Raw genomic sequence first — 17,352 nt, 5'->3', positions numbered from 1 at the left:
CACTATAATCTCGGGAGTCATGGAATTCTGAATGTTAAGCATGAGGAAATACAGGGAAATCCTTCTGATTACACAAACTATATTTACATTTCTCAAACGTCAGTACGAATTTGAAGGGTCTTCTCCTGCTTTGATTTTTCAATGACTTTGGTAACCTGCATGGAAAATGACTAATGAATTTGAGGGGCTTACTTAAATTTAAGTACTTGAGTTTCTATACTGGGGAAATTTCATCAAAGGTGTCTTGAAATCATTAGCTGAATAGCTTTTGGTCCAGTCTGAAATTTTCAGATATGTAAAGGAAAACAAAGGAAATTCCATCAATTTACCCAAAGTAATAAGGTTGCCTAAAGTGCAGCCATAGCGCTTAGGGCCAGTGAACAAATTCAGAATAGAAAGATATTACCACAAAGCACCAGTATGCCTCCTGTCTAATTATACTAATCAAGGTGGCAATAAAAACCATGTGAAGTTGCATGTTTTTCAGAGACTGAGATAGGAACTTTAGTAAATGTCACTAGTAAAAATTAAAACTGTTAAAGTGTTCTGTAACATAGTAGCTTTCCACGTACAGCAGTGAGAATGAGAACAGGAGAGCAAACCTGAGAGAGAAGACAACTATGACAATTGGTATCCATCAAGTCCCCACATGGTACTACCTTTGTGTTAGTATAACCAAACCCAAAATCATCCTTTGCTTTTTGTGAAATTTTCTCTGATGGTTTTCTGAAGTTAAAAACAAAAAAAAATTAATTCTAGTTATGGTAAACCAGGAAAGCATAGGTTACAAGGGGAAAACTCCTCTTAGCAACAGTGAAATAAAAAAGTTAGTATTATGTTCCATAGAAGTAACAAGTCAAGTACTATACTGGATTGTGCAGCACTCATCTGGTTCAGAAAATACCCATTTTCTACTTAGTTTTCCATTTTATCTTCCAGTTGTGGGGTTAGTCTTAAGTCTAACTTTTTTCTACAATATTATATCAAAATTAAAATATTAAAGGTAAAACTGCTAAGGGCTTTTAATTAGCCTGTTGGAATCCTCTTATTTAACAAATTACATCAAGATTCAGAAGTCATAAAGTACTGAAGACAAAATGCACAAGGCAACCATAATATTTTCTCAAATAAAGGCCAAATATGTTTTTCATTTACTCAAAAAACAAAATGGAAAATGAAATGATATATGCTCTACAACATTCCTTTTTAGGCTGGTGTACAGAGGAGGTTGTGCTGAAATATAAAACTACTAATGGTATTTCACTAGCAACTGAGCATCTGATAACGCAGCACGTGATAATTTTTTTCGGGGGGGGAAGGGGTAGACAGAGGTAGAGGAACGATAACACACACACAACTGTATGACCAAATAGTCTCTTTCACTATGGGGTAATAATAAAATAAATAGCTCACTATAGTTACAAAATTATACTTAACTTTGAATTGGCTCTTCAAGACATTGGTTAATTTTTTAGGGCAGGTTTCCTTTGGGTCTTACTCTTCCTGATACATATTCTTCTCCCTTGTAATATCTACTTAAACCATTTAAATCATTCCCTGCTCCCCCCATGACTTCTGTAGTTCTCTCTAGTTCTGCCTGACTTTTACTCCAGGCCACCCTGCAAATTGTTATTCTTTACTTCATCCTTCATGTGAGGAGCTCTTTCCAGTATGTTTGTGATACCTTCTCAGGAACATAGGATCACACCCAGCTTTCATTACAACAAAATGCCATAGCTATCAGATTTTTAAAAATTCTTCACAAGAACAATATTTCTCATTGTGCCTTTAAATTTACTCTTAGCAGTGTTCTTGAGAAGTCCATAAAATTTCCACGTTAAAATTTTACAGTGAGGTGGAACAAATAAAGCAAGAATCACTTGACTACATTATGGAAAAGACAAGTCTAGATTTCACTTAAATGGATATATTAGTCAAAATTACAATAGTATTTGAAACTGCAACAGGTAGCATTCCGGAAGATTATTCATTTATGCAAGAAAATTTCATTATTTGGTTCACATCACGACATTCAAAAATTATGAGAGCTAGGTGATATGCAATCTTCAAATGAAGGGTATACTTTGGAAATTTACTTTTATATGTTTCTCTCTCAGATCTAGAAGGATTCCACGTAGCATGTATATTAAAAATTCATCAAAGAAACCAGTGACAGTTAGGCAATTAATATCTGGAGGATTTGTGTCAAAGTTCCCATAATGTAGTCTAGCTATACTCAGCGTGCTGTGGGAATATAAGCTCTACCTGTATCAGTATAATGCAAGAAACTGACATATTCTTTGAAAGTATTTTAGATTTCATTGTTTGCTGGAACTTGCTAATCAAAATATTAGTGCTGGAGTCCATAGCAGCCTCAGCCTCCATGTGAACAGCAAAGAGCAATTACCTGATCTCCCAGTTTTCATTTCATTGAGCCCTATGAAGCAGATGAGCAGTATCCTGACCCTTTAAGAAAGGTCACGCTGCAGCTAAGGGTTTCGAAGGACAGTGGAGCAAGTGCAGACCCACAAAGCAACCTCATTCTGTAGAACCAGACGTTCAGATGACGGCAGCCTTGAGGTTATAGAAGTGGCTGTGGAAGTCACTGCAACTTAAATGATGGTTTCTCTCTCCCCTCAAGGAACCTCCCCAGCACAAAGCTGAGTTAGGATTCACTCCTCCGGGCAAGTGGCACGTGAGAATAGTAATTCTCTTGTAGGAAAACAAATCAATTCTAGCAGTTTAATTCTGGTCTCTGTGTTAGCATTAAACAACCCTACTTGTATAAAGCAGTTAAGCCTTATGATCACAACGTGTCGTTATAAACTGAAATGATGAGTACTTCTCCTTCATACAATAGCTGTCAAATGTATCTCTTCCCATTTGATACATTAGGAATTTTTTTAGTGAATAACAAGAGCCAATTCAAGTGAGAATTTTCAGGTGAGAGAACAATGAAAAATAGATTCAATTGCTTCAATGAAAAATTTAACTAGGGTTTTTTTCATCTTAAAAGCTGGAAACAATTTAAACCAACAAACTTTAGGAAAACTGATATACAGAACAGCTTAATATAACCTAGAGCAGATTCCTCCATTTGTCTTTCTTCATTTTCCATTTTTATTTCAGCTTTCTGCTATGCATTTTCCACCTGTTCTGTCTGATACATATGAGAAGTTTCTCACTCTGTAAGTAATCCCATTCATAAACTCATCATATTCTACAGAGAAAAGTAAAATAAATCGACATACTTCAGGTTATACAAATTAGAAGGTGAAGCTTGGGTTTGGCTGAAGTGCAGGTGAAGTCCCAAGAGCTGCAGTGCTCACACCCAGTGCCCCAGGTTTAGAACTCATGTTTCCTTCAGTGCAAGGATTCCACGTGTTGGGACATGCAGTAGAGCCGTCACTGCTCTCCCATCCTGCTTCTTCCTGGGCTTTTGATTTTATAGGCAAATTTGGAAGGCGAACTGGTGCTACACGGTATATGGGGTGCCATGCAAAGAAATAAGGATATTTCAGGAGGTATTATGTCCTCTTGCTGCATGGAAGACACCAAAAGCTCAGCTGGATGTGGCTTTGAGCAACCTGGTCTAGTGGAAGGTGTCCCTGCCCATGGCAGGGGGATTGGAACTAGATAACCTATTAAGCCCTTTCCAACTCAAACCATACCATGATTCTATGATGGTTCTGTGAACACTGAGGCACAAGCTTGTGTAAAGGTTTTGGCTTACTTTACAAAAAAATAAAAAATAAAAAGAAGCTTGTTTCAACATCTAAAATGTGCAATGCCCTGGCTCTGGTTTCATCACACCATGATGCTAATTATGAAAAAACCCAACAGCTTATCTTCAGAACTTTTTATGGTTCTCGAGGCTGTCACTAATCATGATGGAAAACATGGGAAATTTCTTTCAATCCTTTGCTGAAAGGGGGGTTAACAAATTAGTTTTTGGTTTTTTTTAAAAAAGCAGTTGATTAACAAATCACAGACTGTTTCCACCTGACATTTAATATTATATGCTTCTATTTGGTCAGCGAGCCTTTGTCATGTCTGTTTAAAACAATAATTTGAATGAACTTCATTCTCAAGGTGTTGTTTTCCACTTACTGACTTGGTCTTGAAAATTTATAAGGTTATAAAAACATAAAATCCTCTGCTGGGACTTTCTCTATATGATATGCAGTAGTTTCTGATTAACAATCAACAAATGCTTGGTATGCATGTTCTTAGTATATTTGGCTACCCTTATTCAAGCTGAGTAATTAAATTGATCAAACAACAGGGTGTTGAAGATAGAAAAATTATTTCTCATAAGTAAATGCTGCATATTGAGGTTCCTGTTGTCCTTTCTGGCGTGATTCTTAAAACTGTATGGCTGCATGTTCCAAGTTTCATAAGACCAAATATTGATATGACACTAGAATTTTAATAGTACCCACAATTTCTACACCCGTGAGGTTTTGACTAGTTACCACTAACTACTGCCCATAGTTATAGGCCAAATTGTATTGCTCAGCCTTGAACACTTCATTTCCCATTCTGACTCAAAAAGTTTTATTTTAAAAATTAATTTTCTTTGTCTCTTTTAACAATGAACAAGTGATGTTATTTACTTCTGTTACATTCAGAACTGGCACAAAAGCTGACAACCAGTACCCATTCCCCCTCTGCACCTAACATGTCTTTGTTTCTTTTTTATTTTTATCTCCTTTCATTAATGCAGTAGTGTAAATAATGAGGAAAATCATGTTATGACCAATAGAAGTATAGTCCTTATGTCCTTATACTTTATGTCTAAATTGTCTCAGTTCTTGATATAGTGTAATGAGATGCTAATATTCATTTTTATTTAAACATAAATATTTTAATCTTTCAGAGTGGTAAAGTTTCAAGAAAGTGTACAGCCATAAACACAACATTGTCTCTGACAAAGAGTATACACAACTCCAAAATGAAATCTAAAAGTATGGAGCACTCCACTCATCTTTTCTATAAAAGCACCCTTGATTAAGACGAGACTGTCTGTATGAGTTAAGATGACTCCATTTGTACCTAAGCTAATTTATCATAAGGACTTACGTGATCTCCACCGTATTTGAACAGAGGAGGAATATGTGTCTTTCTTAGACAGCTGTATGGCTAGTCACTGCTCACACAATTTTCAATAGGGAATTGAGGCACAGGAAGTCAAAGAGGTGGGTCCAAATATTTAAGGATTAGAAAGAGAAAAAATAAATAAATTTCACTTCCCTCACTGTGGGACAGATTCTCACTGCCTAAGAGAGGGAAGTGGTAAAGCCTCCACCAGGAGCTGGACAGAAAAACATAACTCCATAAAATTCTTTTTATGCTTCTCTCATTTTGATTTGAAGACAAAGCTACTTTAGAGTTAGAGTTATATGGAACTATATGAACTGTACATGGAGGTTGGATTTCCTTAGGGTGGGATTTTTTCAATTGCCCTGAAATCATCTTTATTCTTATCCATTGTGTCCCTGCTAATAAAAATAGGTATCATGCTGGCATTCAGCTAAGTAATTCTTTTGTCATCCACAGATGGACAGGGGATTACATGGCTAAGAAATGAAATAAAAGCTAAATCCCTGCGCTTGGTAAAGCTTTGCTTATTTTCTCGTTCTTTCAGGATTATCGAGTGAACATCTTTCTCCGTCAGAATTGGAATGATCCACGCCTCGCATACAGTGAATATCCAGATGACTCTTTAGACTTAGATCCATCCATGCTGGATTCAATTTGGAAACCTGATTTGTTCTTTGCTAATGAAAAAGGTGCCAACTTTCATGAAGTTACAACAGATAATAAGTTGTTGCGAATTTTCAAAAATGGAAATGTACTTTATTCCATCAGGTGAGTCTCTAATCAAATGATTTTTTCAGGTGGAAGCTCAAAAGTGTACTTAAGCACTGCTAACATATCTTCAGTTGCTAGTTGTGCAGAAGTATCACTACAGTAACTGAGTTTTGAATACAGAACTTTATCATCATTACTGTTCACTGCTAGTACTAAAATAGAAAAATGATCCCTTATTAGGCATGCACATAGTAAAAATAAGAAGAAAAGTATCTTTCCCATTTTAAAGTACAAACATTGAGCCTAGAGGAGCTTGGACACTTGCACAGAGCGAATAATCCTGGAGTATTAGAATCTGAACTGGTCTGTGTATGAGTTTCACATGCTGTAGCCTCCAATCTCATGACAATCCAATGTCATTTCTTTTTCACATTTTTGGATATTGCAGTTGCAACTTCAGCATGGAAACATGACCTGTTTGAGGAAGCACAACATTTAAAGAATAGTTCACTAACTGCTGGAGATGGAGAGAAAAGTGGAAAGTAAACTTTTGAAAAGATTTAAGAAGCTGTAAGCAGCAATCATAAGTATTGACAAAATCTAGTTATCCTATTTATTTTCTCTTTTCTTCTCCCCACTTTCCTGTTATTAATACAGACATTAGTAGGCATTTTACCACTATCTTCAAAAAACTTGTTCTAATGAGAAACACATTGGATATAAGTATACTAATGCCCCATTAGATATGATATATATTTGGTATTAATACTGTGACCTACTTGTGAAAAATGTTACACTTTTCAAAATAAACAAGCCTCTTGTCCACTTAGAGTTTTGATTTGCATGCTTTTATGACAGTACATTAATTAAGGGTGATTAGACTTTTCGAAGAGACATCAGGAATCTGTAAAATAATTTGTATACTAAGAGAAGAAAATGTTTGTGACTTGCATGGATGTCTCAGCAGCAAGAGAGTCAGTCTCCTTCCTCCCTCCTTCCAGTGCAAGTGGGCAGCATCTTGTAAAGCTTACACAGGAAGAAATGGTTGGGTTAAAATTCTGGTAAGCATTTCATATCCAAAAGGAGGTGAAGGCTGCGAGTTTGGGAACATAATCATTCTGCAATGTTACAACATGTATTCTGTCACCAGAAACAGATGGAAAACAAGTAAAAAGGATTCCTTCTCTAGACCCAAGTAGAAAGCAGAGCTAAATCAGCTATCTCCAGACCGGCTGAGTCACCCTGAGAGGCACTGGCATTTGTTCCACTGTAATCATATAACTGCTTCTCCTTGCCCTACTCCCTCCAGATACGTACAACACAGACTATAGACACCACCACACAGCTGAAGCAAGTTTGGACTGTAACTTCAATAGAATTCAAACCAAGTTCATAGTCACATGAATTAGGGAAAAAAAATCAAACATGATAAATATTATAATATTATATTATAAAAGCAAACCTTGACTGTGATGAAAGCAGATGCCAGATAGATCCTGTGTTTCTTATTGAACCAGAAAGTTTATGTTGCCATGATTTAACTAAGAACTACTAAAATTTCTGAAACAGATCTAAAATTATATAATTGGCATCTAGTTGAGTTGTTATCAGATTTTGAGTCAGTTAAGCTTTTGATGTGGGGAGACAAGCTAATTGCTAATGTGCTGATATTAAAAGAAAAAAAAACCAAACATATTTCTAAATTTGCATTTTCCTTTCATTCCCTTAAGTCTCCTCCTCCCCTAATTGCATTGGAACAATTCAGACAAGAAAATACTGAGAAGGTTCCAGGTCCTGACTCAATTAATATAAAATACTATAATATTTACTGGAGCACAAAGTAAAGTCCACAAGCATCTTCCATGGAATTAGTTGTCATGTTTTTTAGCCTACTTGTCAGATTTTTCATTTGGAATCATTTTTAATAGCATGGGAATATGTCCTGGGTCTGAGTTCCCTCCTTGAACTCTCCCCCTGCAGCTCTGTCACTGGCAGGCTGAACAGAAGTTGCAGCAACCAAGAATCAAGAAGCTTCAGAGAGGAAAAAAGTATGCTAAAAGAAATATACAGGCATACATGCTGACTACTGCCCACTTCGCTTTAGCCCCAATGCCAAAATCCAGGGCAATGGGTTTAAGAGGATTAGAGCATTGCCATTCTAGAAAAACCTTATGTGTAAGGAATTGAACTCAAAGCCCTCAGGTTTTTGGAGGACATACTATCAACTGAGCTGATAAATGAATACGGGGCAAAATTTCATGCAAGGTATTTTCTAGCAAGAAGGAAGGTACAGTCGTGACCCTGAATGATGAATAAAAAACCCCACATGTGGGAAAACGTATGCTTTTACCTCTTATATTCTTCTATCTCATTTCTCTGAGAAGTATCACTCTAGAGATGAGTTATTGTATTGATATAAAATGTAAAAATATCTCTTTTGCCGATAGGTTGCAAAGTAATTTACAGAAAGTATCAGGACTAACGTCAAACAGCTGCAGTTTAAAATTACAGGCATATTTTAGTCTACCATCAATATCATAAAATGTTATCTTAAACCTTTATGTTGACAATTTAAGCACCTTATTTTTGGACAATAACACATAAATTACTTTGCAACTATGATTTGCAGCTGACATCTGTTATGAAATTCTTACAAATCTGGGTAAAATTTATGTCAAGGATTTGAAATACTGTAACAGTAGAAGAATTCTTCTGTAGTACAAAAAAGCACGCTGTTGTTGCATTCCTTTAGACTTCTCATAAAGTTAGGCAATCCTACTGAAATATTCGTTTTTCTGAAAGTCTGTAGTAAATTTTTTTTCCCATTGCCATACTAGGCTAAGAAACTGAAATGGGTTGACCTAATATACATACCTTTTGAGAGCTTTCTAATGAAAATATGTATTTTCTTCAATTTCTAATGACTTCTGGTGTTTTCATACATTCTTCCTGTGCAGTTCCATGGCATTTTTTGGCATATTTTTAATTTTTTTTTTTTTTGTGTTCTTTCAGATTGACTTTAATACTGTCCTGTCCAATGGATCTCAAAAATTTTCCAATGGATGTGCAAACATGTATAATGCAGCTGGAAAGCTGTAAGTTTGTGTAATATATTGTCCTTTAAATACTTCTATAGGGATTACAGCAGCCATGCAGGAGGTAGAAAGCCCTCTTGTAGTGGTACAATAACAAATTTTCATAGAATCATAGAAAGGTAAGGTTTGGAAGGGACCTTAAATATCATCTGGTTCCAACCGCCCTGTCATGAGCAGGGACATCTTCCACTAGACCAGAGTGCTCAGAGCTCCATCCAACCTGGCCTTGAATATTTCCAGGGAGGGGGCATCCGCAGCCTCTCTGGGCACCAGGTTCCAGTGTTTCGCCACCCTCATGGTGAAGAATTTCTTCCTAATATCTAATCGAAATCTGCCCTCTTTTCATTTATAGCCATTCCCCCTTGTCCTATCACTACACACCCTTATGAAAAGTGCCTCTCCACCCTTCCTGTAGGCCCCTTCAGGTACTGGAAGGCTGCTATAAGGTAGCCTTAAGATTTTCTAAGAATCCTCTATTTTACTAAAAGAATCTGTGAAACACGCATGATTTTCAAAGGAAGAGATTCTTCATTCTTACTTGTACTGAAAAACAAGTTTTGTGTAAATCCAAAGTTACTGCTAAACTTAAGTACCCCGTGCCAATGTACCTTTATGCAAAATCAATGCATATGGGAATTCACCATTGTATTCCCTGTGTTCACACATACAGGGGAACAGCAATATGGGAGACCATAAAGGAAACATGAAAATAACTTAAGGAAGTGATTTACGTGAACATCCTGAATCCGATAATAACACGTGTCCTTAAAACCTGGAAACAAGGTGATATATACTGAATCACTGCTCTTCAGATTCCTGCCCTAGCTCTTCAGCATGCCTACATGTTATAGCTACAGATATGTAGTTATTACCTAATTGTCCTAGAAGGGATTAGGGAAAGGCTTTAGTATGAAGGAGAACAGTAGAAGATTGCAAAGCATATATATGTACACGCCCATGTACCTACATAGGGTATATCACTTACACAGCCCTCACCTCTTCAACTGGGGCAGCGCCTTGGATTGGTAGAACACCCCCCCCGAAAATCTTGGGCAGGATAATGAGGAGGAAGAAGTCCGTGCAAAGTATCATCTAGCGAGGGATAAAATGTGGGTATGACCTGACCACCAGCCACAATAATGGGAAAATTTCTAGCATCTTCCAAAGATTCTGGGCTTAAAGGAATCTGCGGTAGCATAGGTAGCTTGACACTGCAAACAAGCAGCAAAATACAGAAAGAAAAAAAGACCTGATAACTTTCTAGTGTGAGAAGGTCTGCCAGTTTGACCAAACCTGGTGTTACACTAGAATTTCAATGGAAAATGTGAAATTACAACTCCATGTGTTTTAAACAATATCTTCATAAGCCCTATTTGCATTATACACAAATATCCTGAGGAGAGCAAAGAGAAGTAAAACTAGCTTAGACAAGACAGGATTTGCAGAATTATCTTTCAGTTAACAGAAATACATTTGTGTGAAGTGAAATAAAATTAACATTTGTTAACTCAATTCAGCATGTACTGGATTTATCAACTCCCTTGATATCTCACTTTGAACATAAAAGAGGATGGAAAGCGTACAGCAGCTATGCCATTACAAGGCACACACACACAGACAAAAAGACAAAACCAAAGGTTCTGTTTGGTGCTATGCTCTGAGCTAACAGAGGAGGTGTGAGGAGGAAGGCACAGATATGCATTAAATTCTCCTTTTCCTTATGATATGAAGTGTTTTAGAATTGCCTTTTCCCCTTAAAATGAGAGGACTTTGGAAGACATTCATAGCAGAAAAATCCTCCTGATGATGTGACGAACAAAAATAAAATAAAGAATTCTTTGAAAGATTCCAGCAATCTGAAGTGTGTGAAGATTAATGACACAGGAAAAACAGATAAATAATACATATCCATCTTAGTGGCAGATCTAGATTTAGAGTTTTAGGACATTATGTTTCAGAACATAATTTTCTGACTATAGAATGAACATACTTAATTATTTGAAATACCTTATGGGTCAGAAACACAATATACATAGTGGGATTAAAGTATTTCTTAGGGTTTTTCTTCTTTTACTGGAACAAAGTAGTGTCTAAGAGAAGGAGGAGGTAACCATCTATCAGGCCAGAAGTCAGAATTGTTTGTTGTATGGATAATGGTACGCTTTTACAAAAAATTGCAGGGTAAGTACGAAAGCCAGGTCTATCTTTCATTACAATGGACAGAAGGTAATAATATAAAACAGGCTTTCAATACGAGGGCAATGGCTGAATCTGACAGCAGAAATTATCTTAACTAAAATTGAGAGACAGTTATTTGCTGCAAATGTCAAGCAAGTTAGGGCATTACTACATATTCACTATTTAAGGAAAACTCCACAGTCAACCAATGTGGTTAATCCTACTAATAACCTCTGTCACCTTTATAATTAATGTGACTAACTGAGAGGTTAATATGAGGCAGTTGTATTGGAGTACATACAGATGGCAGGTACATTCACTGTACAAAATTGCACTTCAAACAGAAAGTGTCACAGTGTTTGACTGAACAAGCAGAAGGTATAATTTAAAGAAAAAATTGTGTTTAAAAAGTTATTAAATTGTTGCTATAACAACTTTATAAAATTCAGCTGTATTTTTCCTCTCCTTCAGCCCTTGTGAGGACAAGTCATACAACAGCAGCATTCTTGAACAAACAGGCATCTGTTGTGCTTTGTAAAAACCTTGCAGGAGCTCACAATTCCCACAAGCTGCACCATAGGGAACCAATACTTATTAGTTGAATAGCACTGTAGATGGTGTACTGTATTTTCCAGCAGAACATTTTTCACTGAAGTCATGTTTTTAATCATTCAGTTCAGTGGGAGTAAATTCCCTACTGGACATTCACATAGCAGAGAGAGGTAATGTTCACAAAAGAAGACCAGAACAAAATACAAATGAGTGCTTCAAAATCTTCTAGTTACAGAAAAAGATCAAATTTGATTTCATAAGGAAGTTACAAGCAGTAAAGGTTTCTCCATATCACCTTGTCTAATTCTATTTTAACTGTAACCCCAGACATTAAAAAATAGAGACTACAGGCAGAGTAGCTGGCCTGAGGCAGAAGATTTTGCAGCATGTGGGAGGTCTGGCTGCAGCTATATGTCCGATAGCAGAATAACCAGTTAGGTTTGAAGAACAAGACAGCAGTTCCCTGAAATGACTTTGGGACAGGCCCAAAGAAAACAGGCACAGTGTCCTAATTTCCAGTCTCCTAGACCTTCAAGAGCAGGAATTCACGTGCCCCAAACCCGTTTCTCTATACAGGAAGCACAGGAAGGGAAATAGACACCTTGGAGAAGATACAAAAAATGTCTACATGCTGGACAGGAGAGTAACTAGGTAAAAAAATTGTGTTATAGGAGTCTGAACTCTGACCAGTTTCCAGAACTTAGAAAAAGATGAGCAGGAACATTCATGTTACAGAGTCTTTGGCTAAGAATGGGCTTCCAGTTCTCTTTAAAATTATAGCAGAAAATAGGAGGATGGGTGCATTTAGCATTGTCCCAGGCTACATGTGAAATGTCCTGAGGTAAGGACTGACAGAACCCCGAGAGCCTGAATCCATTCAAGCATTTCTAATTTCTAGGCCACGGTGTCATGCTCGTCTATGGCTGGCTGGCTTATATCTTTTTGGTGCACGGTGAGACAACTTAAACCGGGGGAATGAAGCGCTAACGTGGGTGGTCAATGCACTGTCTGGAGAAGTGGAAGTTTCAAAACTGAGAGCACAATCCTCCCATGTCCTGAGTCAATGACCTGATCATTGGGCTGTGGTATAAAAACCAAAGTGGTCACAGGAGCAAAACAGCAGCAGACATGCTTCCAGATGTTTCTTTTTAAAGTGTGGATCATTGCTGGCTTTTCCACTGAGTGTCCAATTGGGTAGGACACTGTACAATTATGAATTTATAAGGCACATTTATCTCACACTTTCTTTGAATTGTATCTGAACTTGCAAGCATTGCTCCTGCATGTGTCAGTAAGTAAATTAGACTGTTTCTAACAAATCCCTCACCTTTTTCCTACTCATCTTACCACCAGATTGCAAAGAAAGGCTGACAGTTACTTATAAAGGACACATATTAGGTTTTAACTCTGCTATAAAATAATAATTTTGTTTATTAATATTTTCCTTCAATGTTGATGCTGTTGCTGTAGAATATAAAGCTCTAAGAGGAAGTTTCATGTATAGCTTTTCTTCCCAAATGATATTTTTATTTTTAGCCAGCTCATGAAATGATTTTTTCCAAGATCAATCTAAGCAGCTGGATTTTCCCCTGGTTAAAATACTTATATCAAGAATTGTCTGAAAAATATTTCACTGGAAATGTCTTCTATTTTTAAAACATTCATTTTACCAAGTGATTTCTCAGCAACCAGAACAAACTGGTTTTGTGTCTTAGAAGGGAAGCAAAGGAAAATGCACACATGAAATAATCCCTATGCCTTACATCAGGGCAGCCTATAGGCATGCGAGATAATTTTAGTTTTATTCTACTTAAATAAGACACAAAGAAATGTCAACTAGATACATATTTATTTCTGTGGCCTGCCTCCCAGCAATGATTTTTTTTTCTTTTATGTGTTAGAGCTTATTGCCTCTCTCTTTTCTAAGTTTCAGTTTTATCTCACAGTATTCCTTTATTCATATATTACAATTATAACTTTATGGGACATTCAATATTCCTCAATTTTTGAAGAAAAGTGAAAAGGCTAACTCAGTTACAAAAGAAGAAATATATTATGAAAAGCAACATATATAAGGGAGAAAGCACCTGCTCACCTCATAATTTTTTTTTTGATGCTTACTGTCTCTCTTAATAAATTAAATAATGGCCTTTTTTTTCCTTTTTGATTTATGGAGGCTTGTTAGTCTTTCTAAGCAATCACTCACCTGTCTTTGGGATTTTTAGAGAAAATTCACTCTGTTCTACATGATGCTGTTACCTGAATAGTACATTTTCTTTCTTCCAAGTCTCTAAAATGGAGACTGTGCAAACAGAAAGATCTGTAAGCAGGCTACAGCAGTACAGGCTGCTGCATGACAGAAAATGATGTGCACATTGTTCCTTTCCCACAACAGCATAAAGACACCATAAGAAAGAGAACAGAACTGGAGTATATTTCCTATCTGCCAGGGAACCTCAGGTGTCTACCTGAGTGACAGCAGTTGTGGACACACTAGGTCAATGCCTGCCTGCACCTGAACATGTGGAAACCGTACATCTTCTCTCCTTTCCATTTCAGCAGCACAAAAGTTCTCAACAACTCATCCTAGGGTTTCTACTCTGTAAAAGGGTATACTACTCTACACTGCATATCTGAAGTGAGACCTGACACACATCTACAAAAAAAGTGAGATTTTGTAGTCTTCAGCTCCAAACCAAGGCAGGACGAATGGGCAGTAGCAGCTGTACAGCTGCTGCTGAACCCAGAGAAACTAATATAAAAGTGACAGCTGAAAATCTACAGGTTTCAGCAAGGAATATTAGGTTTGAGACACGTGGTAGAGGGCTGGGCCCAAAATGTTATCCTGCTCTGAAATACAGGCTAAGAAGGCTAAACCTGTAACTCCCAAGGGAGAGATTCCACTCCAACGACTTAGAGGGCAGTGCAAGGGGCAGACCCTTTGTGAAGTGGCTCAGAAGTACATAGAATAAAATCCTGCTTTCTTGGAGCCCCAGCACAAATTTATCCTTGAAATGCATCACAGCCGATTCTGCAGCTAATATTTTTAGTGCATAATGTATATTAGAAGAATTTATTCTAGCCTGAAGCCGAAACCAGATTCGTTAGCTCTGTCATATCTTCCCCCTGCTATGTTGCTTGGAATTTAGGGCACAATTCAACCTCTGCCATGTTCTTAGGAACAGTGATGTGCAGGCAGCCTATCCCGGAGGCACGCTGTTGGGATGCCTAACAGAAGAGTGGTGAAACAACGCTAGTCAGCATGACTGTAGTCCTTGCCTCAGCTGGATACCTAAAGAACTGCCTGGTTTGCTGAATAAATCCAATGTTACTCTTGGACCTGTACCTTGTTAAACATTAAAGAAATTGGAATGGAATTCAGATAAGTCACTGGCATTAAAAGAACTATAAAATAATTCTGTAGCCAAACAAAACTGTCTTGTACAAAAATGCTAGATATTCAGCTCAGTTGTTCCATGCAGTTCATATGTTTGTTTATTGAACAAGAGAAAAAGAGTTAGGTTTTAATATGCCTGTAGGTACTGTAAAATGACACAAGGGAAGCGTGGCCTTCCTGGAATAAAATAAAATGAGTAGAAAATTTACAGGATATGTTGGTATGCATCTGGATCACAAGTTTGCTCAAAAATTTTGTTCTTCATGGCTTGGAATGATACTCTAAGGGTGGTTAAAAGAAAAGAATTTAGCAAATAAGACAGTGTCAGCTGAAGTAAACATGGGGTATCTTGGGATTGCCAAGACCACTGTGGTTTAAAGGTGTGGAATCTCTGAAGGTACAGGGGAATTGCTTGCCTTCAGTAACAAACCTTGTTTTTCTATAATGGGGTAGTCCTTGGACAGCCTGGAGAAGAGATGTTAATACTGTCAAGACAGTTCAATAATTCTTCAAGACATGCTTGTTGGATGTCCACTGTCTTGCCTATGAGATTATGGGCTCTTAAAGCCTATAGCTGATATTGAACTAGCTAAAATAAAATCTTCATACTCATAGAATGTATGCATACAAATGATATAAATAGCTTGGTTCCAGTAAGTTCTATAGAGTAATGTGGACTGACGTGGATTGAATAGAATCTTATTTGTTTAAGGCAGCCTTTACTCCTATACTTTCGAAATTGGATGAACGAAAAGGGTATACTTGTTACTAAGATTAATAACAGTGTTTAAAAAAGCCCCACAGATAGATTCTACTTTTTTCTTTCAGGGACCTCGTATGGGTGTTGATAACAACTTCTCAATACCTTTTTTGAAAGGACAAGATTTTCTGGGAAAGGTGGCTGAGACCAAGAGAAAAGTTTGGGTTTCACTTTTCTAGACACTGTGGTTGCCTGGTTGCCCTTGCTACTTAGAAATATTTCAGCAGGATCACATTATTTTTCCCTGCATTTTTTTCCTAAAACCTGTAATTGAACATGCCAAAAACTTTCACTCAGCTAGACAGTTTTCAATGCTGCCTAAACACTAGAATTAGTATGTCTACTTTGTCCAACTTCTGCTGAAGAGTTTTGAATAGATTAGATCAATTAAATAGACTACCACTACAGTTTCATTTTATTTGATGTCCAGATATTCAAAACCTTGCACCAACTGTTCAGGCACAAGTCCTGACAACCACTCCTCACCCAATATCTTGTCTTTTGCATCTTCTGCTTCCATAAATGTGACCACACAGAGTTTTACTTCCAGTTTTTCACAGTTATGACTAGCTCTGTGACAGACCGTTTTCTAAAGAAAAACTTCTGCAGGCCAAATCCAACTTTCCCAGTTGTTTCAGGCCCTATATGCTGTCAGTTAATTCTAAATTCTACTTAGTTTGCCAGTTCTTCCTATTCATCTCAGGCGGAGATCTCAGTCTGCCAGGACATGCTTCACTAGCTAACTACCTGGAATGACTTCAGGCTCCTAAAAATGAGTTGTCTCTTTAAAGAGCTGTTTGCTGAGATGCTACAGTACAGTGCATAGACACAGCTCTTGAGTTTTCCGAAGAAATACTTCCTCTGGCAACCTTCTCCTCCTGGGATAATAGTCTTTTCATATAATTACCAACAATTTATCGTCTGCTTTTGCATTACAGATGTACAAGACCTCAGACGTTGGGTTCACAGAGACAGTATTAATGTAACCTAATCAGTCCTGTAACTTCTGAATGCTTCTGTTCAACATCACAATGTATTTTTTCTGTCATTTCTTTCCATTTCTGTGATGACGTCACTTAGATTTTATGTAATGAATAAAGTAAGAGCAAATAGATACCCAGTAGCCAGACAATAATGAATACATTGCAAACCGAGATCTGCTTCGACCACAGCAGCTGGTTTGCATCCCATAACACAAACAACTTAGCATCTCTACTTCCTTTTTCAACCTTCATGAACTTACACCCTGTAAACCCAAACCCTAGCACACTGCATTTCAGTGACAGAAGTCCTTACTAATCCACTTGACTTAGTTTAGATTGACCTGATCCTGCAGACCGCTATATTAGATGATAACGTCCATTGTTTTCAGCTATTTCTGTAGCATAAAAAGGTCACTTTTTCCACCAGCAACGAAAAAGTGAGCTGTGCCCTCGTATACTAACTGGGCCAGTGACTGACTGTCCTTTTTTCAACACCAAGATGTAGCCACTAGGACCTTCCTCCATAACACTGTATTGCCCAATCACCAGTAATAAAAATATCTGGTAGCAATT

General features: G+C 37.3%; 1 protein-coding gene across 4 annotated transcripts in view; it reads left to right on the top strand.

Moving 5' to 3' along the window:
* GLRA3 (glycine receptor alpha 3) overlaps positions 1 to 17,352 on the top strand; it is a 113,935-nt gene that overhangs the window by 44,025 nt on the left and 52,558 nt on the right. For all 4 annotated transcript variants that reach the window (XM_075421738.1, XM_075421735.1, XM_075421736.1 and 1 more), the window contains exons 4-5: positions 5,648 to 5,871; positions 8,827 to 8,909. In XM_075421738.1, the coding sequence (XP_075277853.1) occupies positions 5,648 to 5,871; positions 8,827 to 8,909 (307 nt within the window). The remainder of the gene's footprint in view (positions 1 to 5,647; positions 5,872 to 8,826; positions 8,910 to 17,352) is intronic.

The sequence above is a fragment of the Opisthocomus hoazin genome, chromosome 5 (assembly GCF_030867145.1).
Source record: "Opisthocomus hoazin isolate bOpiHoa1 chromosome 5, bOpiHoa1.hap1, whole genome shotgun sequence".
Lineage (NCBI taxonomy): Eukaryota > Metazoa > Chordata > Aves > Opisthocomiformes > Opisthocomidae > Opisthocomus > Opisthocomus hoazin.
The sequence above is the reverse complement of the archived record's forward strand: the minus strand, read 5'-3'. Positions and strand labels throughout refer to the sequence as shown.